The sequence below is a fragment of the Strix aluco genome, chromosome Z (genome assembly GCF_031877795.1).
Source record: "Strix aluco isolate bStrAlu1 chromosome Z, bStrAlu1.hap1, whole genome shotgun sequence".
NCBI lineage: Eukaryota > Metazoa > Chordata > Aves > Strigiformes > Strigidae > Strix > Strix aluco.
In genome coordinates, this window is record NC_133971.1 from 90,645,842 (window position 1) to 90,671,818 (window position 25,977).

At 38.9% G+C, this 25,977-nt stretch overlaps 1 protein-coding gene across 1 annotated transcript in view; it reads right to left on the reverse strand.

The window, feature by feature from the left end:
• Window positions 1-1,320: 1,320 nt before the first annotated feature.
• RIT2 (Ras like without CAAX 2) overlaps window positions 1,321-25,977 on the reverse strand; it is a 180,536-nt gene continuing 155,879 nt past the window's right edge. Inside the window, exon 5 of the mRNA XM_074812364.1 lies at window positions 1,321-2,841. Within this exon, the coding sequence (XP_074668465.1) occupies window positions 2,614-2,841 (228 nt within the window). The 3' untranslated portion in view covers window positions 1,321-2,613. The remainder of the gene's footprint in view (window positions 2,842-25,977) is intronic.

Below are 25,977 nucleotides of genomic sequence, written 5' to 3' on the forward strand. Positions count from 1 at the left end.
TAGAGACTAACCTAGTACCAAATACTTTTCAAAATGTGAAAAGGGGACTGGTTGTGGAGAGACTTGAAACCTGAAGATTTCATGGGCTTGGTACACTTAAAAATATGACTATGTAAGCTGTGTCTGTACTAGTAGTTTGAACACACCCCAGGAGGCACCTGAGCACATCTATACTGTTAAATTGTTAAAATGATCTCTAGCTTGGTTTCAGACCATGCAAGCCAGCACTTTTGTAACCAGTTGCTGAGCATGGTGTAGAACCTAGTATAGTCCAGGGACTGCTTCCAACAGCAGCTTGTGTGTGGTAACCCTGCTCTGAAGACTAAGAGTGCTCATGCCAGATGACCTTCATGTCAGAGAAGGGGCATGTTTATTATATAAATCAATTTAAAATTTAATTTTAGATTATATCTATGTCCTCTTCTGCAAACTTTACTGTATTGCAAACTGGCTTGAACTAAGGTACCCCTAAAGCTACGGAGCCAAGCCAATGTTGCTATACTCTATCCCTCAGTAGGGTGGGTGTAATGACATGATAACCAATACTAAATGGTTTTCAGTTGACTCAAAGCTTAGGCATCTGCCTGAAAAAGACCAATGAGCATCCCTCAAGGTTTCTCAGGATAGCAATTTCTATGGTCTCTTATGCGTGGAATGACTGCTTTGTTCCCCTCTATGCAGTGTGCAGTGTTGGAACAGTCACAGATGTTTCCCCTTGTTATTTATTGTCTCATAGCTGCCATCTGTTCAGTGCAGCCTCCTGTTGTCTCTCCCCCAACACTTAGCTCATAAACTCTTTGGACAAGCACATCTTTTTTTCTCTAGGATGCTTGACCTAAAATCTCTGTGGCAATAAAGGTAAAATAATAATAGTAATTACAATAGTATAAATGCAGACTTCTGCTGTTGGAGGCAGGAAAACAAAAATTCAGCTTAAATACATGTGTGTGTTTGTATTCCTCTGAAACAATATTTCCAAAATAGAAATATATCCATATATTATGTAACTATATAAAGTAATACTTCTGATGGAGAATTATTGACAAGTCAAAAAATATCATTGAATTTTCTTGAAAAGAAAGTGGAGGACAAGACATCAGATTTTAACGAATTAAAATTCTTCATGAAACCATAGCCTTTCCAAGTTTAGCAGAGCAAAACAAATAAACCGTCCCCCAGATCATCCAAAACATAATTATTTGAAACCCTGAAAAACTGTCAAAGATGAAGAATGAAAACATGAACATTTACTAACAAACATACATATTTTTCTAATGATATCAATCACTTCAGGACAGACACAAAGACACTGACTATTAGTATGGTTTCATGGAAATCACAATCTTTATTTTTGACAAAATGTATGCATATTTTAATTGTAAATAAAGTCAATAATAAAAGAAGTTTGGGAAAAAAAGGTCAATGATACTATACTCTAAACTTCATGCCAGCTTTAAAAAGGAGTATTTAAAAGACCTGTCCAACTGATCGATCAAATGATTCACTTGGATGGTCAAGGACTGCAAAAGATGGTGACTGACCTGATTCTCTCTAGTAAGTCAAGGGCTGAATGCTACATCACAGATGTTACGTTCTGGGACAGAGCTGCACTGCTCTAGGGAGGGCTCTGGGAAGCATCACACAGACAGTGTTTTTGTGCACTCCTTGGTGGTATGCAGGAGTGTGGCTAATGGTGAAACATTGGAACAAATTGTCCAGAGATGTGATAGATGCTTCATACCTGGAAACGTTCAAGGTCAGGTTGAACAAGCCTCTGAGCAACCTGATCTAGTTGAAGATGTTCTTGCTTATTGCAGGAAGGTTGGACTAGATGGCCTTTAAAGGTCCTTTCCAACCCAATTCTATGATTTTAATGTACTGCATGTCTGTAGGACACGGCACCTCTGCTAGTCAGTCCTGATGAGCAATAAGCAGAGGAGACAGAGCAGTGACCCTGTAGCCTCCAGACGGCTGGTGTTATGCTTGCTAACCCTTCTGGCTAAATGGAAAGGACACGATGATGTTAGGGCTCTACAAGGTCAAAATCAGGAGCCCCAGCATTCCCTTTGGGCCTGGTTCACACACACATATTCACACACAGACATGTGCGTGTGGGCTGAGCATAGTCTAACCCTAAACCTACATGTGAATACAAAGCTGAAGGTCAAATCCCAAAGTCCTTAAATAGTCAAAATGTTCATTTAAATCAGTGTTATTCATTCCTGGGATGGTGAAATGATCCATGCATGTAGAGAGGAAGCAATAAGTGCATCCCTTGTTCTAGAGCTGGTGGAAATTATTTCTGCCTTGGGTGCTGGCTTAACTCCTGGCATTTGAAGACCAACCAGGGACCACAGGTGAAAAAACCACAGTATTTTCTCCACTCAGATTTGCAGAGAAGAGATGAGAGGGTATGTTAAGTGAATTTATTTATAATACAGCGGAGCCACAGGGCAACCATGAATTGGGCCTTCAAGGAGCTACTTCTGCAGGAGGGCTGAAGGGAAGGAACTCCAGGACATAGTCTGGAAGATGCTGTGTCAATGCTGCCTTTTTGAAATGTTACAGGTTGTTGTGGTCAGCTCCTGCTGGGTGGCTCATGGGGAACTGCCATCAGGTTGTACTTTCCTTTTTTTTCTTCAGGGATCCTTTCAGTTTCCGCCACAGACTATCCTTCCTCTTCATCTTCTTCTCTACCATAGGCAGTGAGGTTTCTTTCCTTCGGATTTCCCTCACTAGTCCATGAAAGACATCATCAATGTAGAAGCGGAGGGCAGCTGAAGTCTCAAAAAAGGAGCAGGAGTATTCTCTGGCTAAGCTCATTCCTTCTTCAGTTGAAACCTACAGGGAAAAAAAAGTCCATAAATATTGTCTAATGCACAGAGCATGAATCAACACAAGAACAATACAGTATATGTAGTCTGACTTTCTGGATACTGCAAATCACTGACCTTTAATTTTACAGGAAAATATTCTAACAGTACCTGACAGAGAAGATTCAAGAATGAAAGGATCAGATTGAATCCATGAGAGATTTGAATAGAGCATACTAACAATATTCATGTGCTCAGGTACATTATTTCCCTGATTCTGATTTTTGTTTTGTTTTGTTTTGTTTTTGTTTTTGTTTTTTTTTCCCCATGTATTTCCTCTTTTAGTGCAGTAATCCTGTAGTTTGATAGTGCTGGTATCTTTATTCAGTAGACTGGAATGGATGTCCAGAAAGACTTACACAGAATTAAGGTGCTAGAAAATCTCTGTTCAGCATTAACCTAACCGTGGAGGCAACTTGACTCTTTAAGCACACCAGTTTTCATACCTTAAGATTTTTCAGTCACATTAATTTCTAAGCATGCCTTTAAGTGTTTTGGTCTTGGCAGGCCTGTAATCCTATCACTTAGCTCATGCCTGAGCCGTATGAAGATCCAAAATCTATTTGTTTTTCAGCTCATCTTCCCTAAGTGGCCTCATGTACTTACTGTTCTCAGAGAATACGGAGGAAGCGCATCTTTGTATTTTGAGGAACTGTAAAAGGAGGAATCACCATGACTCTAGATGTAGCCAAGACAGATTTTTTTTTTAATTTGCCTGAATTTTGAAACAAGGATGTTACTCCTAAAATTTCCATATTGGCTACCTCTTGACATGTGACCTGCCAGTCTGCTAAATGGAGGGGTGCTCAGCATGCTGATTAACGTGTGTTTTAAACAGAGTTTAAATGCTTATCATAAGGAGTACTGCTGCCTACCACTTAAGGTACTTTTTGCACTTGGGAGCTCATCCAGTAACATGTAGCAAGTCTGCAGCAAAACAAGGAGAAAACTCTATGAGCTTCTAAATATTAAGCTAGCTTTCCAGCTGATAAAGTATCTTTTCTTTTCAGTATTTGAACATAAAACTGAATGAATGAACTGTGTGAACGATATGTATGTTCTATATTCAAATTCTAGTTCAGAAATTCCAGCCTTTGTTTTTATTTGTATTTGGATATCATGATTTATTCAAGTAGCTTTCCAGCCATCTGGATAAAAAGGCAAAAAAGTACTTTGAGACAGTCTTGTGAAAGGCTACATAATAGGCTATGAAAAGTCTCAATTGTTACTGTCTACCACAAAACTAATCGTGTGGGATTTTTTAAATTTTATTTCTACCTTCATGCACCCAATGTGTCATTCATATTTATTAGGAAAATAAACCATGTTTCAAGATACAAACAAACTCTCTTATACCTACCACAAGGATGTTTTTGCATCTGTCTGTAAAGATGGGCACAGTGAGAAACAGGATTTGGGATGAAACTGAAAATCAGTTCACTCCAACCTGGAGGTAAATCTGCACTGAGCATGTACCTGAATAACACAGACCACAGAAATCCTTCCCATCACCTTTGCATTGAGTTACATTTCAGTTTGTAACATTAGTAGGATCATTCCTCTATGTTACAGGTATAATCTTAATTTAATTAAGAATATTGTAAGGATAAGCAGGAAGGTTGTATGCCAACCTGAACAATACTCACTGACACAATGAAAGATTGTTACCGCTTTCCAACTGCTATAATTGCCAACCTTTAGCAAAAGGAGATGGGTAGCAATATGGTCCTTGTTTTTCTCTGGGCAGCTGTGTAAGCAAAATGTGTGATTCAATATGTCTATTGGGCACCATTGAGAAATTGATTGTCTGGATAGAAGAGTATTTTGGTCTATTTTGGAGTTTATAATCATTTTTTTCCTTGCTATGCATTGTTTGAGCTGAAAGGGGGTTTTTATTTTATTTTGTTAAAGAGACTGCAGTTCTGAGCAAATGATTACACAGAGCTGCAGTTTCAGTAAAGACATTATACATTCATTACCCAAAAAGAAAAAAAAAATACACATAAATTGAACCTTCCTCATGTTAAAGAATGGTGAGGTCGTAAATATAATTAGGGTGCAAGCACAACAATACTCAAATATAAAGCATTGTCTTCTTTTTGCTCTGTGATTGTCTAGTCTTTGCCCATGTAATTCCTCTTTTGTTCCACTCTTTTTTTTTTTTTTTTTTTTTTGTCTTTTCTAGGATCAAAACTATGTTTTCTCCCACCTGCAAGGAAGAACAACTGCAGGGAAGGCATGCTATGCTCTCTAATGAAACAAGACTGCTAAGAGCTGTGAGAACTGGAGAATACTCAAGGGAAATAAATTGTGCAGAAAAACTTCCTCCCAGTGTCTATGTGGCTGGAGGCTTGTAACTTGGCCAAATTTGGCTGGATTTCTATATAAAGCAGCAAAAGTTTGATTTTGGACTCCAGTTTCCTGTCAAATTACAGAGAAAACATTAAAGTTATTAATGACAATAGCTCATTTCAAAGCCTGCTACTTTTCTTAAATCTTGCCCTCGGGAACAGATTAACTGCTTTGGTGAAGTTTAATGAACTAATTCAGCATGAGAAGGACACCTGGCACAAACAAAGTCAGGACGTTTAGCTGAAGCTTTTCAGCTTCAAGGCTGAAAAGAGGTTTCTCTGAAATCTAATGTTGTCATAATTATCATTACTGCTTCCAGCAACAATGAAAATATAGCTATAGTAATTTAATTAATCTGTTTGCTGAAGAAAACATAAATATAGAGAGATGTCTACAGGAAAAATACACATTTTTCTTTCTGTTCATAATTTGGTCAAGAGGCTAGACATCTATGGAATGAGAAACAAGGGATAAAGCCCTTGATGAGGTCACTGACACCCTCATAATTCCAGGGATTTACCTTGTTCCCATTTTATTGCTAGAAGAGAAACTATCATAGAAATCCATCCCAGGTCTGCACAGCTCAGGGACTTGTTGACAAAGTGCAGCTTCCGCGGGTGTGTAGCAGCGGAAGATATGATCTGTCAGTGTGACATGGACAGACAGGTCAGAGAGCGAGGTCACTCTATTGAATATATATCTGGGAGGCAGAGCTTTATATCTCAACTTTAGAGTAACCCTCCGTGATTGAATCTGCCATTGTTTCCCAGAGTATAATTCTGGTTATATTGATTCCAATTTAGCTCATTCCTTTGCTGGTAAACCTTAAGAAGGGAATGAAATGAAAGAATGATGTAGTTAAGATAATGCAAAATGAAAATTTAAAAGCTGGCAGAAATTTTCTGAGTTTGATCCAAACTTTAAAAATTGTGATTATCTGGGAAGGGTTTGAATCAGGACTTCCAGAAGCAAGGCATGAAGCTTGCAGTATAAACAAAGAGTAAGATCTCTCAGGATAAATCCATAAAATGGGCAATAAAGCCTCATGGACATGATGTGTGACCCCCCAGGAAAACAGTCATTTCACATCTTCCTTGAAAAGTGCGTGGTTCTGAGTGCCCTTTTGGGCATGTGTGTGTTGAGAGGGAAGATATGCCGGTTACAACAGCATGTGGACCGTGGATAACATATGGGACTGTAGACTGAATTTCATAGTTTTCATCTCTGGACAGTTCAGGGCAGCTGGAACACAGCACAACTTCATACTGACAAGAAGTATTCACTGGCTACAAACCACATTTTATAACATTAAAATTCTGTTTGTGGCTTTTGCAAACCTCCCTCAGAAAATTACAAGTGAGATTAAATGCAATGCTGACAGCCTGAGAAAGCCGTGATGGATGAGCTGCCATCTTTAAGACAGTCAGTTCCCCACTAAGGTCAGCTTCTGCACAACCAGAAAGAGAGCACAAAGCCACCTGGGCTGGGCGGTGGGTGGGGAGGCACTGGTAATCATTGGTCCCCACAGGCAGAACATAAAAATATCTGTATCTGAGAAGGGAAGTGCAAAGAAACTAAACAGATCAATAGTCTACATCTGCCCTTGGACTGTCATTATCTGGAAAATCTCCATCAGGATCAGACTATTTTATGTTGAGTTTTGTCTCTCCTTTGGTCAAGGCAGCAACAGAAACATCCCAAAGTAGATTTCATTGACAGAGATTGTATTAGCAGAGTCAACAGTAACACCTTGGCTAAACTAGTGGTGGTCTTCATGCAGGAAAGCAGTGCATTTCCATTTGTGCATCTCATCCCTTCAACAGCATAGTCTACTTGAGACGGTTTTGCAGCTTCCCCCTGTCATTGGGATCTCCAGGTTGCCATGGAGGGGTCTGGAAACTGCAGGTGGAGTGGTAAGGGTTGCAAGGTTTCTCCTAGATTTTTGTTACAGACTTAATTTTGCAGTCTCATTAATTTTGCAATGGGAAATAGGGTGATAATTATAAATCCAAAAGCTTCATTCTGTGATTTTTCTTTGATGAAGACATGTCATTTTAATGATGACTCAGAGACAGAAGGAGACACATGTTTCTCAACAGAGTGCTCACCTAAATCCCACTGAGGTTAATAGGAGGAATTCCAGTGGTTTTTGATCAAGCTCTGTATTTTTGACAGGCAATAACTTATGTGAGCTGTAAACAAAAGATAACTGTTTAAGAACATACAGAGTGAAGCAGCATCTTGAACAGCCTTCTTTGCACCACAGTGAGCAATAAAATCAGTAGGAAGAGTCACAAGTACTCTGAATGATGTCTAGGAAAGATCCATGTCCTTTCCCTTCATCTCTGGAGGATTTTTTCTGTTTCCCAAAATGCCCCATTCCAGAAAGAAAGAACCAGATGTTAGGTTGTTTATTAGCACCTGGATATCAGTTTAGAGACAGGCAGGCAATCCTGAATAATCCATACAAATGTTGAGGTCCCTTCCCATCACAGTCCATTCCCTCAACATATGAGAACAAGCATAATAAACTTTTGGTACAGGTACAAATCTATAATATGCCATAGGAAAAAGCTGAAGAGATCAAAGGTATTGCCCAGGAAGCTGCTGGAGCAGGTCATCCTGAGTACCATCACACAAGACATGTGGGACAACCAGATGATCATGCCCAGTCAGCATGGGTTTATGAAAGGCAGGTCCTGCTTGACAAATCTGATCTTCTTCTACAACAGGGCAACCTGTTTAATGGATGAGGGAAAGGCTGGGGATGTTGTTTACCTTGACTTCAGTAAGGCCTTTGACACCATTTCCCACAGCATTCTCCTGGCAAAACTGGCTGCTCGTGGCTTGGATGGGCACACGCTTCGATGGGTAAAAAACTGGTTGAATGGCCAGGCCCAAAGAGTGGTGGTGAACGGAGTTAAATCTGGTTGGTGGCCGGTCACGAGTGGTGTCCCCCAGGGCTCGGTTTTGGGGCCACTCCTGTTTAACATCTTTATTGATGATTTAGATGAGGGGATCGAGTGCACCCTCAGTAAGTTTGCAGATGACACCAAGTTGGGTGGGAGTGTTGATGTGGTCGAGGGTAGGGAGGCTCTGCAGAGAGACCTGGACAGGCTGGAGCGATGGGCTGAGGCCAACTGGAGGAGTTTCAATAAGGCCAAATGCCGGGTGCTGCACTTGGGACACAACAACCCCCAGCAGCGCTACAGGCTTGGGGAGGAGTGGCTGGAGAGCTGACAGTCAGAGAGGGACCTGGGGGTGTGGATTGACAGCCAGCTGAACAGGAGCCAGCAGTGTGCCCAGGTGGCCAAGAAGGCCAATGGTATCCTGGCTTGCATCAAAAATAGTGTGACCAGCAGGGACAGGGAAGTGATCTTGCCCCTGTACTCGGCACTGGTGAGGCCGCACCTCGATGACTGTGTTCAGTTTTGGGCCCCTCACTACAAAAAGGACATTGAATTACTCGAGCGTGTCCAGAGAAGGGCAACGAAGCTGATGCAGGGTCTGGAGCACATGTCGTACGAGGAGCGGCTGAGGGAACTGGGGTTGTTTAGTCTGGAGAAGAGGAGGCTGAGGGGAGACCTCATCGCCCTCTACAACTACCTGAAAGGAGGTTGCAGAGAGGGGGGATGAGTCTCTTTAACCAAGTAACATGTGACAGGACAAGAGGAAATGGCCTCAAGTTGTGCCAGGGAAGGGTCAGGTTGGCTATTAGGAAGTATTTCTGTCCAGAAGGTGTTGTTGGGTGTTGGAATGGGCTGCCCAGGGCAGTGGTGGAGTCCCCATCCCTGGAGGGGTTTAAGGGTTGAGTTGACACAGCACTGAGGGATCTGGTGGAGCTGAGAACAGTCAGTGTGAGGTTAACAGTTGGACTAGATGATCTTCAAGGTCTTTTCCAACCTAGATGATTCTGTGTTTCTGTGAGGGTATTCACAATTTCCTCAGTCTCTAATAAGAAAATTTGCCAAGAGAAAAAGGAAAGTAATCTCATGGGTCTAGAAGGTGAATACCATCCTGGACAACAAAAAGCAAAAAAAATGGGTATTGCCTATCTGACACGAATGATAATAGTTTTAATCCCAGCCCTAACCACTGAGTTTATGCTGAAGGCACTCCTGCACAGGACCTGTGAGTTTTCTCATTAATGATGAACAAGGACTGACCAATTTTCACTAGTCTTAGTTCATCATTCTATGTCTAAAGTACCAGAAAGAAATTAGGTGGTCCTCGGTCACCCAGCACTGACAAGCATCAGGGACCTACCCAGTAATCTGGATGGCGACAGGTTCTATATTTTGATAGATGGGATTGTATCTGGAGAGGGTTGAGCTGAATGTTTCTACATTGGTACCTGCCTTTACCAGAGCCAAAGGCTTTCATCATAAGCATTTGATTCCTGTTTTGAGAAACACGCAGCCCAATCCACTAACCCAAAAGCAGATCTATTATACCTATGTCATTTTTGACAGTTATTTATTATTTCCTTGGCCAAGTGTCGTATCAACAGGCATGGTGGCAGAGACTTTCTACAGGCTGGTATAAGGAACTTTCCAAGTGTGAAATGCTATTGTTCAGGTCAAAGCTCAAATACTTGGATATTACAACAGTGGCTGAGGTTGAAAACCTGAGCAGAACCAGAGAAAACAGAAAAATCAATCTTTTTGTCTTTTTAAGACAAGCAGCACTGTTGTTATTTGTTCACATAATATTTGTCATGGAATATTTTTTATAAAGAAGAAAAAATTGTTCCAAGCCCTTTTACCCTTCTTCTCTTTCTTCAGATATTTACATTTATAAACTGCCTATCATATTCTTGCCACTGAGCAATAACACCCCTGAAAGGAGTGGAAAAAACAAGATCAAGTGGAAATCAATTCAGGCTGAAAGAAATGTTGAAGACTAGGCTTTTCTGAATAACCATTGTTTCCTCTCTGTGGTGAGACATTCAACATGACTATGTTTCAGGTCTAAACAAATGTACAGCAAATACAAAAGTAAAACAAATATCCTTGGTGTTAAAATCTCCAGTTTCCATCTCTCTCAACATAAACATTCTGTTTTGTTTCAGAATTTTAAATAAACTAAGGTTAATTGCTCTTTAAAAATGTAATGTTGAAACTTTTCTTTCAACAACCGTAAACAGTTTAACCTTTATTTAAGATCACATTTACAAATGTGTACACTGCAGTTACCAATATGATTTGGCCAAGATTCCACTAGAATTCACAACTAGTTTCTGCTGATGCAAACCAGCATTTGTCATTCAACCACACATGTGCACCTTATTTTTTTCCTCAGTCTATGCAGAAGCAGACACCTCTTTTCAGCAGCCTGAGCAGTAAATGAGTAACACTGCAGATACGTGAGAGGAGAATTTCATGTCAACACCATTACTCTTAAATCCATTTGGAAGTCTTCAGAAGTAATTAGCTGAACAAACCTCACTCTAACTTCATGGCAGGCAATTCTGCAGGCTCAGCTTTGCTAGCTTTCTAGATTACAAGGGTAGATGAGATAAAAGCTGCCATACAATTAATCATTATTGTAAGGGAATTGCAATTAGTTCTGTTCCTCTTTCTCCTTCCCCAGACTTACATGAAAGCTCGTGTCTTGTAAGAGTTTTCCATGTTTTCCTTCTTGCCTTGCCACTCTGTGATGCTTTTTACTGGTTTCACACTTAAGAATTACTGGTGATCAGAATGGGGTTTAGTGTGAATGGTTGTGGACAGGATTAACAGACTGGACCAAGGAGAAGATGTGGTCTTGCTGTGTGAACTTTTGCCCTGACAGACTGGATGGTATGGAAATAGCACATGGAACAGCACTACATATCTCACATCCTCAGCTGTTCCAGCCTCTGAAGGCACTTGAATTACAGAGGCTCAGATACTCTTTCCCTTCCCCTCATAACCTGGCTTTTGTATTTGAACAGGAAGGAAAATGAGGTTTTTGCCATGTGGAAAATGATAGGATTCTCTGGAGCTTCTGTGATGAGCTTTGTGTCTTATTTTTAGGGGATGGAGGATGGAGAGTGTGGGACTGTAAAAGTAATTTGCTCATTTTTTAAAGGAAAACTGTATAATAGTTTTGAGAAAAATTAAATTTCTTGACAAAACCAGAGAGATTCATCTATCCCAAATTATGTATTTCTGGCCTGGTTAGTCACGAAGGTGGGACATGAAACACAGCTTAAACTCTGTGTTCTGAGCTAGGAAGAATCATACCCTCATTAGATGCAAGGGAACTGCGAATTGGAGGCTGGGAAAGTAATCAGATGAAACATCACCAAACTCTCCTGCTCTTCACTAGTGACCGCTGTTAGATGAGACTGACATTTCCTCTGAACTGCTATGGTCATTGCTACACTCTTCTATGAAAACTCTAAGTTATTACTACTTATTTCTTTAAATACATCTGTCTTACGCTTTTTCATATGAAAAAAAATCTAGATCCAATGCTAATGCACATTTGAATAATTCCTGGAGTTTTTTAGCATCTTTTGTGATAGAGATTATTGCCCAGCACCCATTTCTGTCTAGTCTTTCTTTCCCTTTTGGATCTATTTTTTCCACACTTTGGATCTACAGTATCCCTGCAACACAGGAGCTATGACTTCAGATAATTTCATTCCTGCTTTGGGCAAATGTTTTCAATAAAGAGAAACATTGTCCATGCAGTTGTCTAATTGCAAAGCAAGCAAAACACATGAGGGTCCTAGGTCTATTGCTTCCAACTTGTGATAATGTTACTTCATTATTTCACAGATGTAATGCTAAATAATTAAATCAACATCTAATTTCATGTAAAAATCACTATGGAATCAGGGTGCTGTCTGCAGGTTAGACTGAAGTTGTTCTCTACTACAGACCATACTCTTTTGACTTCATCTTGTCAAAAGTAAGACTGATGAGTGGGTTAAAGCATCTTTATACCAGGAAATGTTTCTAGAGACATAGCCTCAGGATCTGACTGAATTGGATACTCAAAGCCACACATGATCTTGCATCAGTCAGCAATAGCTCTGGGTCTAATTTGAAGAGAATGTGGAAGTGTTAAATTTTTAGCATCAATCTTCAAGATGAACAAGTACGGGTCAATTGCTCAAAGCATTTTTCAGAGATCTGACAATTTTCTAAATTGTCCATCATCTTTAAAGGTACTTTGATTGCAACACTCAGCTGAAGACATAGATGGCCATAAGATGGTTACAAAAAGCAGACATTTCTACATCAGTTCAGCTTGGAACATCCACAAGAGGGGACCAGGTTTTTGTAGGGAAAAAATTTAGGAATTGTAGTTTTAAGTTTACAAGAAAGGAAAATATTTTCAATTTTTTGTAAGCAACAATAAAATCAATTATCATCTGTTAACAATAGACGTTTATTAAAAATTTACATGTAAAAGAAGTTAAAACTGCACATTTTAGACTTTTTTTAAGCAAATAAAGCATTAATAGTAGTATTTTAACACAGCAAGTGATTTCTATTGCTCTGTAAGCACAAGTTAACTATCAGTCCAGTACAACCAGCCCCCATATCTTTTATCTATCTTTATGCTGGTGTAAGCTATTTTCACTTATTTGTTAGACATTAAAATTCCACTAGTCACATGAATTCAGTTCTTCATTAGGACTCAGGCACTAAGCAGACTGGGTAGTGAGTAAATCTACTTAATACCTCATAACCTATGCAAATCTCTCTGTCATTATATTACTTTGAAGATGGGAGTAACACAGCCTCTAACAGCAATATTTTGTCCTGCAATCACTTCACTGACATGAGAAGATAAGAAAACAGAGCAGGAGTCAGTGAGGAGAGCAGAGCAGGACACTGCTTTCAGTGTATTATTTTCCACCATTGTCTGCTGAAGACTGGGAAACGTGATACAAGAAATTTGAAGGAGATCACAAGGAAATTTTGACAACTAAATAGAAGACAAGGAAGAAGTAGAAAGAGTTTTATATTTATTTGTGTGTGTTTGTATATATAGTCACAAAGAAGAATGGTAAATGAAGTAAAAAGCCCTACACAACTAAACAAAAATATTGGTGATTTGCAAAACTGAAATAATCTTTCCAGCCAAAGTATCCAAAGCTTGTGTTCAGTTAAATGTGTCATTTTTAGACATCTGAACAGACTACTGGAATTAAGCTCTGAAAGTTCCCTTTGTGCTTAAGCTGAATATCAGTTTCCAACACTGGAATAAAAAGGTCATAAAAAATACCAGTTCCAAATATAGTAAATAGTGTTGTGTGTCCTGACACCACATATTGCTTCACTCTACGTGGAGTGCAATACACATATATTCTGGTGTATTGTTTTCACATCTAAACATACTCCCAGATGCAGTTTGCAGGCAGACAGAGAACACCATGATAAGTTCCTGGCAGTGAAAATAAAATTGCAACAGATCTCTCCCTGTCCCTTCATCTCCACGCAATTGTCATCTGCTGAGATTCAGGGATTCTGTCTTGGCTGCTGAACTGGGTATCTGACAGAAGGGAGGCAGAGGAGGAATTTATAATGGATTTATAGAGATTTGGACTGCAATGGAATTTTTTTTTTTTTTTTTTTTCAGAAATTGTCTGTTGAAGCAAGTGTTGATATGTATGAGATTTCAAAGTGCCTTGTGCGCAATTTACAGGACAATGTTTCACCTTTCCACCTATTACTTCAGTTGCTTTTCAAAGAAAAAGTTAATTGATCCAATGTGAGGGGGATGTTATATCAGAAAATGGGAGTGGTGAGCTGTTTTTTTTTTCCTGGAACATGTAATTAATTTTGAGTGTTTAGTAATTTTGAAGTTGATTGGAAAGGTTTGTCAAACAATCTCTTTATGGGAAATACTTGCACAGTATCTTTATTAAACTAATGACATTGATCTTCCCCATGTCAATATTAGTTCAAGCAAAATATTACACTTTTGCAGAATATGAATTGACTGAAAAAATTCATGAGATCTTCACTGAAGACTTCCTTATCAGCTCCTTTCTAATGTGGTGAAAGGAGAGCTCATGGATGAGCAAAGGGTCTCTTCTTGGTCACAGGAACATTGGGAGAGGTTTGTGACATAAGAAGCTTAAAATGCGAATGACAGCTGCATAAGGAACATCCACTTAGCTCCATCATGTGATGTGATCCACCATCACGGACAATGCATAATAAAATATTGAGTCTGAAGAACTGCATATGAAGGGGATAGCAATGAGAAATGAGTGCGCTGAGGGAGAAAAATTAAAAATCTTAAATGGCCAGTGGGTAAGAAGAGCTGTAAGAATGCATTTAGCTAATTAGACATAACAAGCTCTCTTATTGCCTTCTAACCTCACTCAAATTGCCTCACTTTTGCTGCAGGCTAACTTTCACTCAGATAGTTTCCGTGGTAACTTGTTAGTACATCTGTGGTTAGCTTGTCCTGTTGGCAAGCTCCCCATTCAGCAAGACGTTTCTTTGGATAACCCTTCTGTATTTGCTGCCTGTGGGCTTTGATTTTTACTCAGAAGACTGAGCACCTTAAAGCAAGCAAAGTAACAGCTAACAGCTGGCAGAACCTTAACTTTGTTGAATATAGCCCCAAACATTCTTGTATATATGCCCAAGGCATCTTGGATACTTTACCATCAGAAACTTAAGCAATGATGATGCTTGAGGATTAATCAGTAGGGTTTTTTTCTAGAATCTTAATTTTTGACTGAAACCAAACAAGTCGACTGCGATGATAGTTCTTGTTTGTTGTCACAAAGGAAAAGATATAGTGAAGAGAGAAGGAGAGATAAGCAGAAGAGTGAAGGTGGAAGGATGGTGGAGGGAAGGAAGACAAATTATATCTTTATTATGCTAGCTCAGGGGTAGAATGAGAAAACAGAATTTTAACAAACAGAATGTTGGAAACTCCTTGCTAGAAGCATCTGCTTAACCTCCTCTATCCATGATGTATCCATGCAATTATGCAGACAGTATTTTGATGTGTAAAAGATGCTGTATTAACACACCCTGGGAGCCCAAATCATGATTACAGCTGAAAAACTCATATTCTTATCCAGATAATAGACTTTTCAGTCCACCACTGATAGTGCTGTAGCTCAGTTTACCTAGCAGCATGTGCGAATGTGCATCTACACACACCAAATGCTGCTGGGATCAGATCAAGTGTCTCCAATACACCTGACAGAAAAGGTTGACCTTGCAGCAAAACTTGGAGCTGGGTGCTGTCAAAACACTGCTCTAAAGAGTCACTTCAGTACCAGAAGGCTTTCAGCATCAGCTTCTCTGCAGATTAGAGCTGGTTTCTGACATTTATTTACTTCCAGTGTTTCAGCCAGCTAACTAGTTCAAACCTGCAGTCTGGCTGGGCTCTGGAAACAGCACTGAAAAGGAGAAAAGACAGCGTGTGTAGTGTAGATGCCAGAAACCAGGTTGCCCTTCTGTCCTTTCTTAAGTTTTTCCAGAAATTTGTAGACGAAAAATAGTGGGTTGTAACCTGGAATACGAGCAGGCAGGTGAACTGCTGCTTCTGCATCTTCCCAGACAGAAAAGAAAATGAAGGACAGGAAATAGATAACACATAAGTTATGATAAATAAATAAATAATACTATGTGGGAAATAAACAATACCTTAAAACACAGAGTATTAAGGGCTGGTGGGAAGAAAGTTACAGTTTCTCAGGAGTAGCCTAATCTGGCCAATGAAATATTCACAGCATTTTATCACTGGTAATCACTGTGGCTGGTAGGTAAAACTGTAACTGGTGCAGATTGCCGTGCATGCCTGGATGCATCATGGTTCAGACTACAGAGGGGAAATGTAACATCTGTACCCAGCCACACAGGTATAACAATGACAAAGACAGACAATAAGCCATTTGATTTCTCTCAGGAAGCTTGCTCACAATTTCCTAATGGCTGTTTTTTTCTTCTTAAATACATAAATAAGCCTAGGTTTGGAGGAATAAAATTGCTCGTACTAAAAGAAACAGCTGATGAAAACCAGTAAGTGCTTGAAGCCTTAACAGTTACTGTCACTAGCAATTCAGGACATGTTATCACCCCATTATTTTTTTTACCCTTAGAAATAAAATGAGTGTTATTAAATGGTTTAGAAAATGACAACTGCCTGTGGTAAAGTTTTGTTGTACTCGACGGAAGGAATATTAATAAGAGGATAGGCATGATATCTTTGAGAAAAATGTGTGAGAAAAAGAGATGTAGATCCCATTTCAGAGAGAAAAGGCAGTTGCTATGGCTGACACAAATTTTTCAAGCTGGAATTAAATATATTCTGCTAAAGTATGTATAGAAATCAGAGAATCATAATATGGTTTAGGATGGAAGAGTTCTTTGTAGGTTATCTAGTCCAAACTCCTGCTCATAGTGGGTTCACTCAGATCAGATTACTCATGTCATATTCAATCAAGTTTTGATACCTCTAAAGAAGGAAATCTCACAGCCTCTCTGGGCACTTGTTCCACTGTTTAACCACTCTCATGGTGGAAAAAACTCCTCATAATTAATTAGATTTTATTGTGCTGTAAACCTTTTTTCATTTCTTCTCCTTTCACTGTGCACCTCCAAGAATAATCTGGTTTTGTCTTCACTCTGTCAGCTATTAGGTGGCTGAAGTCAGCAAAATTATTCCCTTTGATTCATCAGACAAATCCACAAGCTCAGATCTCTCAACCTCTCCTGTTACTTTTTGTGCTCTATCCCCAAGACCATCTTGGGGATTTCTGCTGAACTCACTCCAGTACATCAAGTTATTTCTTGCACTGTGAAGCCCAAAACAGACAGCATATTCCAGATCCATTCCCACAAGGGTCAAATAAAGGTCTAAGGATCACTTCCTTGGACCTGCTGGCTACATTTTTACTAATACAATCCAGGAGGCACCTGGTCACCTTCACTGTAAGGGCTCATGGTCAGCTCAGCCACCATGACTTTCATGTCCTTTTCAACAAAGCTGTTTTCTTTCCAGTGGTGCCCAGGTCGTACTGCTGCATGATGTTGTCCATCCCAGATGCAGGCTCAGTATGTTTCTGCTGAACTTCATGCAGCTCCTGTCAGAACATTTCTCTAGTCTAGCAATGTCCCCTCTATGTATATACCCTACTTGCCTATCAACCACATCAGTCAGTTAGGTGCCGCTCATGAAGACACCTTCTGTCCCAGCATTCAGCAGTTAGTAAAGATATTCAAAATACTGTCTTGCAATTGACCTCTGAGGAAAGCTACTAGTAATTTGTTCTTAGCTGGACTTTGTACTGCTCGTCATATCCCTTTGAACTTGGCAGTCCAGTTGATTCCCATCCACTTTATAGTCTAACTATCCAAACCATATCTCACTTGTTTGGCTAAAAGGACACTATGAGAGACTGAGTTAAAGATTTTGTTAGATTTAAGGTAAACATAATCCGCTTCTCTCATCCACAGAGTCACTCATCTGATGAACATTCAGTCAGCTTGTCAGGCATGATTTGCTCTTGGTAAACCCATGCTAGCTGTTCCCAGGTACTTTCTTATCCTTCATGTGCCTGGATGTTGTTTTTTGGGAGGATTCGCTTTATAAATGAATCATCCATTTCTTTTAAGGCAACTTAGATTGAAAAAATTTATGGACATAATTGTTTTAGCTTTAGATGACTTAGCTCAGGTATTGATAAAAATACAGACATCAGCACAGGCTGTACAGTCCTATCGAGGAACCTGAGTGTACACTCACCAGCTGACCCCCCTGTCACTTCAGCCTCACTGAAGCTTCTTTCAAGGCTGCTCAAAGAATGTTACAGACAAATGTAACTGCTGAGTTCAGATAAACATAACAAGAAATAACCCTGTCCCATGTAACTAAAGACAGGTGGAAGTTTTTGATAATTAAAGATTTTGGGTCACAACTTGAATTTCTCTACCTGCTAGATGTCTCTTTTTGGTTTTGCCTTTGTTTTTCTAACCCCTTTTCATGTTTTAAAAGCTTAGTTAAATGCTTCTGATCCTTTTTCTTTTTCTTACTAGTAATTTGTTGAAAAAAATTGTAAAGCTAAAGTAGACCACAGATTATCAAGAAGGGCAGAATACAGCCTCACAGCCTGAGACAATGAAAAAAGAGAGTAGAAGTACTCAATTCCCATGCCATATGGGCAAGATCATTGAGCAAATAAAGCAAAATTACTGAAGTAAATGGAAAAATTCCTATTACATCTTGGTACAGGCCCTAAAGAAACAGTCTGGTAACAAGCAGTCATCCATCTCTGAACAGGTGGTATACCTTAGTACACAAAATAAAAAGCAAACCACCCATGAAGAAAGTGGTTTGCTGTTGCTTTCCTATGTAGATTTGACATTTATGGCAATGGATACTTTTCTCTGATGTCTTTAGTGAAAGATGAACTGGTTTGATCTATATCTGCTATTCAATACTGCTTTCATTTTTGAACATGTGCTGAACTTTGCACTCCATAATCTGATGGTGGAGCACATTGCAGACTGCAGAAAAGCCGTATCTATGGGATGAGTAAATAGCTTAAATGAAAATTAAACTACAGCACATCCGCAATAGGATTTAACAGTTTTCAATTTCTTTGGTCTTCTACGGATTAAATGTCTGATGTTGACTCACTTTCTTTTCTGTTACTAGTGTTCTGTGTGGTTGTAAATCATGTAGTCCTGTGAAATCAATAAGGTTACTCACAGAAAATATGTATATTTAACTCTGCCTGTCAGTTGTAATAGTTCTCTTGTCTTGAGCAAGGATCTCTGTCCTTTCAACTTTCTTGGGTACAACTAAAACAAAAGTTTGCTGAGCTAGGTGTCAGCATCCTGAGTGCCCTGCTGACAGGAGACCATGAGATGTATCTTAGTGGTATTTCACTTGCCTAAGTGTACCTGGCTCACATATAAGCAAATGGATGGGCTGGAAAGGTTAGAGTTGGAGCAGCACATAGTCTCAGGTAAAACATTAACACTCCAGAATACATAGTTATTTTTGATGTCAAATTAAAGGATTCAAGTGAAATATGCCAAATATGTCATCTCTTGTTACCTTTTTCTTCCTCTTTGTTAAGTTTGTAACTTAATAGTTCTAGAGCAACATTTTCAGATGTTATAGAAGTTTGTCTGAAAGCCCCCCAAAAATTAGAACACTAAACAAAGAACAAAATAAATAAAGAATAAAGAATAATTATTGAAGGGAAACCTTTCGAAGGTAATCTTGCTAGGACTGGTGGCCATGAGTATATGAATAGCTATATTTAGAATGCTATTTTAACACTCATTGATACAGACCAGAAAGCAATGGAGATGCAGTATTTTATCTGTCAAATCAACTGATATAACTGGAAAAAAAAAAAAAACATAGAAAAACTAAACTATGTAATCTGTTTTTCAGGTCTAAATCAGAAGCTGCAAACTTAAAGTTGATTAGAGACAATTGCTCTGGTTTTAGTTTAATGAAATGCAATTATCCATACACTAGAGAAATAGGTACTGTAGCACCTGTGAAGGATGCTCAGAAGAATGGCATCGTCTTTTAAGAGCTCCTTGTCATTATTTCAGTCTTTCAATGTTTCTGTCAATGACACTATATACTCCATTCAAAAACAGAAGAGAAGACAATAGAAGCTTGTGCCCCATTTCATTACCACTGAACAGCTGTCCTGGAGCCTCTGTACTGTCATGAGATGGTCAGTAACCATCACCCAACTTCTAGGCAGAAGTTGTTCCTTGACACTTAATACCCCTTAGATGTTTTCCCATCATTTTATTTCATTTAAAATGGGTTTTCTTCACAATTCTTTATGTCTTTTCACCTCTTATCAACATATGCACTGTATTTTTATCATCTCTCTACTTTCATTTACCTAGGCTAAAGAAATTAAGCTGTCTTTAATTTCCTGATAGGAACAACCTGACACATATTGTCTGCACCAATTTGAATTTTCCATCATTGTCCACAAGCAAAGCAGCTACAGCTAATCTTAACTGAGATTTCACTTATAGCTTCTATAATACCTTTGATGTTTCCATGCCACTGATAAGCATATCACTCCCAACACCTCATGAAGTGACATTTATTTTATGCACAATTGCATGACGTTTCTGGTTTATAATCATCCTCTAAGTCGCTGATATATCCAAGACTTTCTCTCCTACCTTCCAGCTGATGCGTTATAGCAAACACTCTCGCTATTAGTCCTTAAGGGCATGGCCTTGTACTTTTTGCAATTACATTTAATTCCACTTCTATAACTCCTCTGGGTCACACAGCTTTTCCTCTACAATAATCCTGTCTCTTCTATATAGAAAATCGTCCCACTTCGTGTTATCAGCAAATTGTGTCAGTACACTTATGCATTTTTATGCCTAGGTCATTAATGAAAATGTTAAAGATCAGCAAATTGAAGGGTAATACCTAATATTCTTAGGGGGTTGATCCGGTTTTAACTAGTGAGGTCAGAACCAAACTGTGCCTTTTTAAAATATCACTTAAATTTAAGAATGTGTGCGGTTGTATATGTGTACAATCCAGCTGTCATAAGTTTTTTGCCAGTAAATCACCCATCTCTGTTGGCCCATCTCAACTAACCCATCTGTTATGTTTATACAGAACATAGTGGAGTGAAGGCTGATTTATGAAACGTTGGATGATTCTCCCTATTTTTATTAATGTATGATTATGATTTCCCAGCTACTTTGGACAAAAATAGACTAATGCCATCGTTTTCCATGTGAAAATGCTGAGTTGACAGACACTAAATGCTCCATGGCAAGGAGCCAGAAGCTGTCCTGCTCCAGACACCCCAACCTGTGAATAGCCCTTTGCACGGCCCCTAGCACAACGGTGGCCCTGGTTCGCGACCCACGCTGGTCAGTGGCGCAGTTTTAATTCCAATAATCCAGTGCCTCGAGGCCTCTATATGAATTAACTGCACGAGCTTGCTTCTAAGTGCCATTTTTTGGAGACGGGGATGGAGCAGATGGGGATTTGTACAGGCCAAACTGTTGGAAGCCAGTGATAAGCTGGGGGGGGAGGAGGGGGAAAGAAAAAAGAAAAAAACAACTGTGAAAGACAACCCTTTAGTTCGTGTGCTTTGCATTGCCACCTGCCAACCTCAGGCCTTCTGATCTCCTCTCAGTGAACCATAGAGGCATCAGCTGGAAAGATCAGATATAAGCTCAGGGCAATCTGTCAGAAACTACTTTGTCACATTCCCCAACACTAAAACCCATGGAAATAACATCTATGTATTTAAAACTCTAACTGTCCCATATATGGGAGAACTACACATTTAGCACAGAAAAAAGCACTGAGCACAGCTCCTGTCCTGACATTTTTTTTTTTTTTTTTAACATCACTAAAATATTGGCATTTATGGTTTTTTATCTCCCTTTAGCATCTGTACCTTGTTTGTTTGCCTCTGGCAACACAGTTGTAATGTCATTCTCAAGAGAGTGTACTGAATTCCATTATACAAAAAATGAAATAAAAAAATGGCAGAAGAAACTAACAGATAAATCCAACAATTATTAAGTCATTTAAAGGTATTATTTGTCTATGTTTTGTCACAGTATCAACACTATTTGGGCCTTTATTTGGGTATATTTGGTTTTTCTGAGACATAAGACATATAAATGGTGTGTATTTTCTATTTTTCAATTAAGTGATGAAGTTTTTTTAAAAAAGGTATATTTAAATATGCATAACCTGTCCTTGAAGAGACAAGAATTTGTGAGCAAATTTCTAACTTTCTTCTTCTGTAATACTTTCATATACCACATAGAATATGCTATATAGCATATCTCCTTTCAAGTTCAAAGCACTCTGCAGATAATGACTTAAGTTTTATATCTACCTGTTATATGATATAATTTTATAATATCCATCAAATCCAATGATAAATATCCAAAGCATATTTGGAAAACAAGGAATATATAGAAGAAAATTAAATAATTTTTAATCTATACTATCATCCTTAAAGTAAGGATTTATTTAATAAATTGTATTAAATTGAATATTCTAGCTGCAATTGTAACCACCACGCTAAAGCACAGTTTAATGTCATACCTGTTTACCCGTAGAGTTAACAGATTACTCATTTTTTTTTATTTAGCCTATGGGGTGGATAGTCTATCCACCCTACCACGTACTAAGGGGGCTCTTGGAGTATTTTCTATTCATTTAAACCTTGTTTCACATGGGTCACATACAGGAATAAGCTTGGCATCTTGTCTGAGTCTGTACAATGAAACCATGTGCTGCAGAATTTGGCAGACTGGGTCAGTTTTTGCTGGAATTAAGCTCAGCATTATAATGAGGTCAGGACTGAGTTGTACTGGCAAAGGTCTGTGTTGGGATGTTCGTGCAGTATTTCTCCAAACTGCTCTCCAGTACAGATGTTTCGGTGAGTTTCAGTACTTCCATGATGCCTAAATGTACTCATATCTTTTGAAAGATAAGTTTAAAAATGTTTAAATAATTACCCAGGCAGTATAATCTCTTTGGCACTCCTCACTCTACGATGCTTTTCCACTGTGCTCAGAGACTCATAAATGTACTGACTGACCAGTCTGCCTAATATAGTCTCAGTAATATAACTTCTTTAATTTTGTGCTAGAAAGTAGCAGGTTGTTAAAATAATTATCAAGTCTAGCCATCCTGCAGAATACCATGGTGTCTGAATAATGTAGTTTCATTCAAATTTATGCAAGGTGAATTCAACTCTGTGAGCATATCACTGCAGTTCCTTCTCATTACTGAAGTAAAATTTATCATACATTTTGAGCATGTTACCTTCCTTTTTCTTTCATGTCCATGTCTTGCTGATACTTTCAAAATTGACTAATTTGGGTATCTCCATTGTTTCTCTTATGACTGAGAGCTGCTGACTGGTCTTAATTTTCAAAGGTCAGTTTCTACAGTCTTTTGTAAATAAGAGATGCTTTCTAAATATTCCCTGAAAAAAGATCCAAAAATCTATCATACATGGATATTTTTCTTTCATTTACTCATCAGTGACTTAACTTTACTCTCACTACAATTGTATTACTGGCCTGTAATACTTAGAGAGAGACCAAGAAGAAGCGCTTTTGAAAATCAAGCCACATATCACACATACATCATCATCAGAGTCACTTTAAAATCAATGACAGTCATCGGTCACCCAAAGAAAACCTAATCAACCAAACAAAGGTCGAAAAGACACTCACTCGAATCTGGCCAGTTCCATTTGGTGCCATGCATATTTTTTAAAAAAAGTAATAAAATTATAGAGGCAATTAAGTAGCAATATTAAGTCATTTATCAGAAAAGATTTAATCTTTACTATATTTTCTTTTTATTTTGTGCTGTCTTTGTGATGCATTCTGCAGAAGAGTGTTTTCACTTGCCTATTCCCCCTCCTCTTATCTTTTCAGATATTTAGAGGCATGGAGCACAAAACGAGAAAAAAAAGTAGGCTATTTTAGAGGTAACGTAGATCATCTCTGCATGCGGAGAGTTCTCTTAACTAAGCAACATGTCGCCCTCCATTTCCCATTGTAAATAATTGTGGTTATCAGATAAAGCAGTCATCAAAAGGTGTTTTATGAACTATTGTCCTTATATAAAGCAGGGTGCTGCTTTGTCACTGAAAGAAATACGCAATCACCCATTTTATATTACTAATCAGAATAAGTTCCTTCACAGTCCGTAGATCTGTTTTCTAAGACTTGCACATATCTCCCTCAAAGCAAAAGCTTCTGTCCCACAAAGGAAAATGTCATGAATTTTGGCCTCTAGGACTGTGCTTGTAGCAATACCAATAATGATACCAATAAGGAGCTCTTTTCACTGCTACACTGCACAGTTTTGGACTCATTAAGCCTCAGACTGCACCTATTTATTTATTATGAGTGCCTCTATTCAAAGATTATGAAATAGAGGTGCCAGCAGACCTATAATACTCAGTATTTTTCTCATTACCTCAGTCTCAAATGTACATAATATATAGATGTAATATATAATATTTATAGACTTTAAGGTATAATTAACTAATCAGACCTCCTCCAGAGTAACATAGCTACAGAGCTCATTTGTCTCAGTACCTTGTGTTAAAAATTATCTGCAAAGGAAAAGATCCAACCTTGTCAGGGTAGAAACAAGAGAAGGAAAGCTTCTGTGGTGGCATGCTGCAGTGGTCAAGCACTGCTGATAATGCTGAGCCTCCTTTCAAATGCGAATGGGTTTTAACCGTAATTGAATTTAGCTCACAACCATTGTTGCTTGTTTCAATGCTGGCTACACTAAACATTAGTGTGGATTTTGCCCCCATCTCTATTCCCCCTAGGGTATTTAAACTCTGCAATCAAGTCACCTCTCAACCTTCTATTTCATAAGGCAAACAGATTGAGCTCTTAAAATCTCTCCTAGTAATGTGCTTTCTATAGGCCTCATTCCTGGGATGATATACATTTTATGAAATGAAAAAATAATATTATTTTTATCCATTCTGGTTCAATAACAGTGAGATACAGAAGCTATTCTAACAGTCAGAAAAGTAGGGACATAGTAGTACTGAAGACAACTTGATTCTAAAGTAAAGCACAATGTGAAAATGGGTAGATCTTTTATTACAGCAGTATCTAGAGACTGCAGCCAGTGTTGAGCTAGATTTTTTACTCCATAATAAAATACAACCTAGACATCAGTGGATTTAGTCTACAGAGACCAAAGAAAAGAGGGGTGAGCTAGAAAAAGATACAAAGAGATAAAATGTCTTGCTTAGCTCACAGAAAAGGTCTAAAAGGAGGTTGAGAATGAAAAGTAGCTCTCCTGCGTCATTGTACATTCTCCCTCCTGCTTCCCTTTTGCTTTAAATTAATTTATGAATGTATTCTATAAACTGATGCCTCTGGTCAAGATCTCTTTTGCTCAGTCACTGCACTGTCACAGAGTTCTTTGGGTTTTGCTGGTGGATATGTCTGAGTTGGCTCTGAGAGCTGCATGGTTTGACTGGTCTTGGACATATTCCCTATATGTCTCTGAAGCACAAATAAAAACAGCACAGAAAGAGCAGTGGTGATTGACTCTCCTTCATCACCAAGGCCAGCAACTTCTCTGCAATAGTAGCTATCTGCTATCAGAAAATGACTTGGAACCCCACATTAAATAGGCTGGGTGCATTAAATCACACATTGTTGGGTGGGGGTTTTTGGTCTTTTTTCTATAGAATATGTAATATACAGATTTCTCCTGGTGCCGATACTGGGGCTTTACTACCTTTAGTCTCCTCCCCAAACTGTGCCCTACTATATGGGTATGGATAAACATCTGGAAGATAAGAGACTAATTCATTTTTTCACAACAAATAAAGTAATACTTGTTTTTTTAAACTACTTGTCAACACATTCTCTCTAAGGCTGATTAGCGAGTGGGTGGAGAGGACTTTCTAACAGGTCGAGGGATATGGTTCTCCCCCTCTGCTCAGCTCTTGTGAGATGCCCCCTGCAGTGTTGTGTCCAGCTCTGGGGCCCTCAACATCAGAAGGAGACGGACCTGCTTGAGCGGGTCCAGAGAAGGCCATGAAGATAATCAGGGGGCTGGAGCCCTCCCCTGTGAGGACAGGCTGAGAGAGTTGGGGGTGTTCAGCTGGAGAAGAGAAGGCTCTGGGAAGACCTTAGAGCGGCCTCCCAGGACTGAAAGGGGCTACAGGAAAGATGGGGAGGGACTCTTGATCAGGGGTTGCAGTGATAAAATGAGGGGTAATCATTTTAAACTGAAAGAA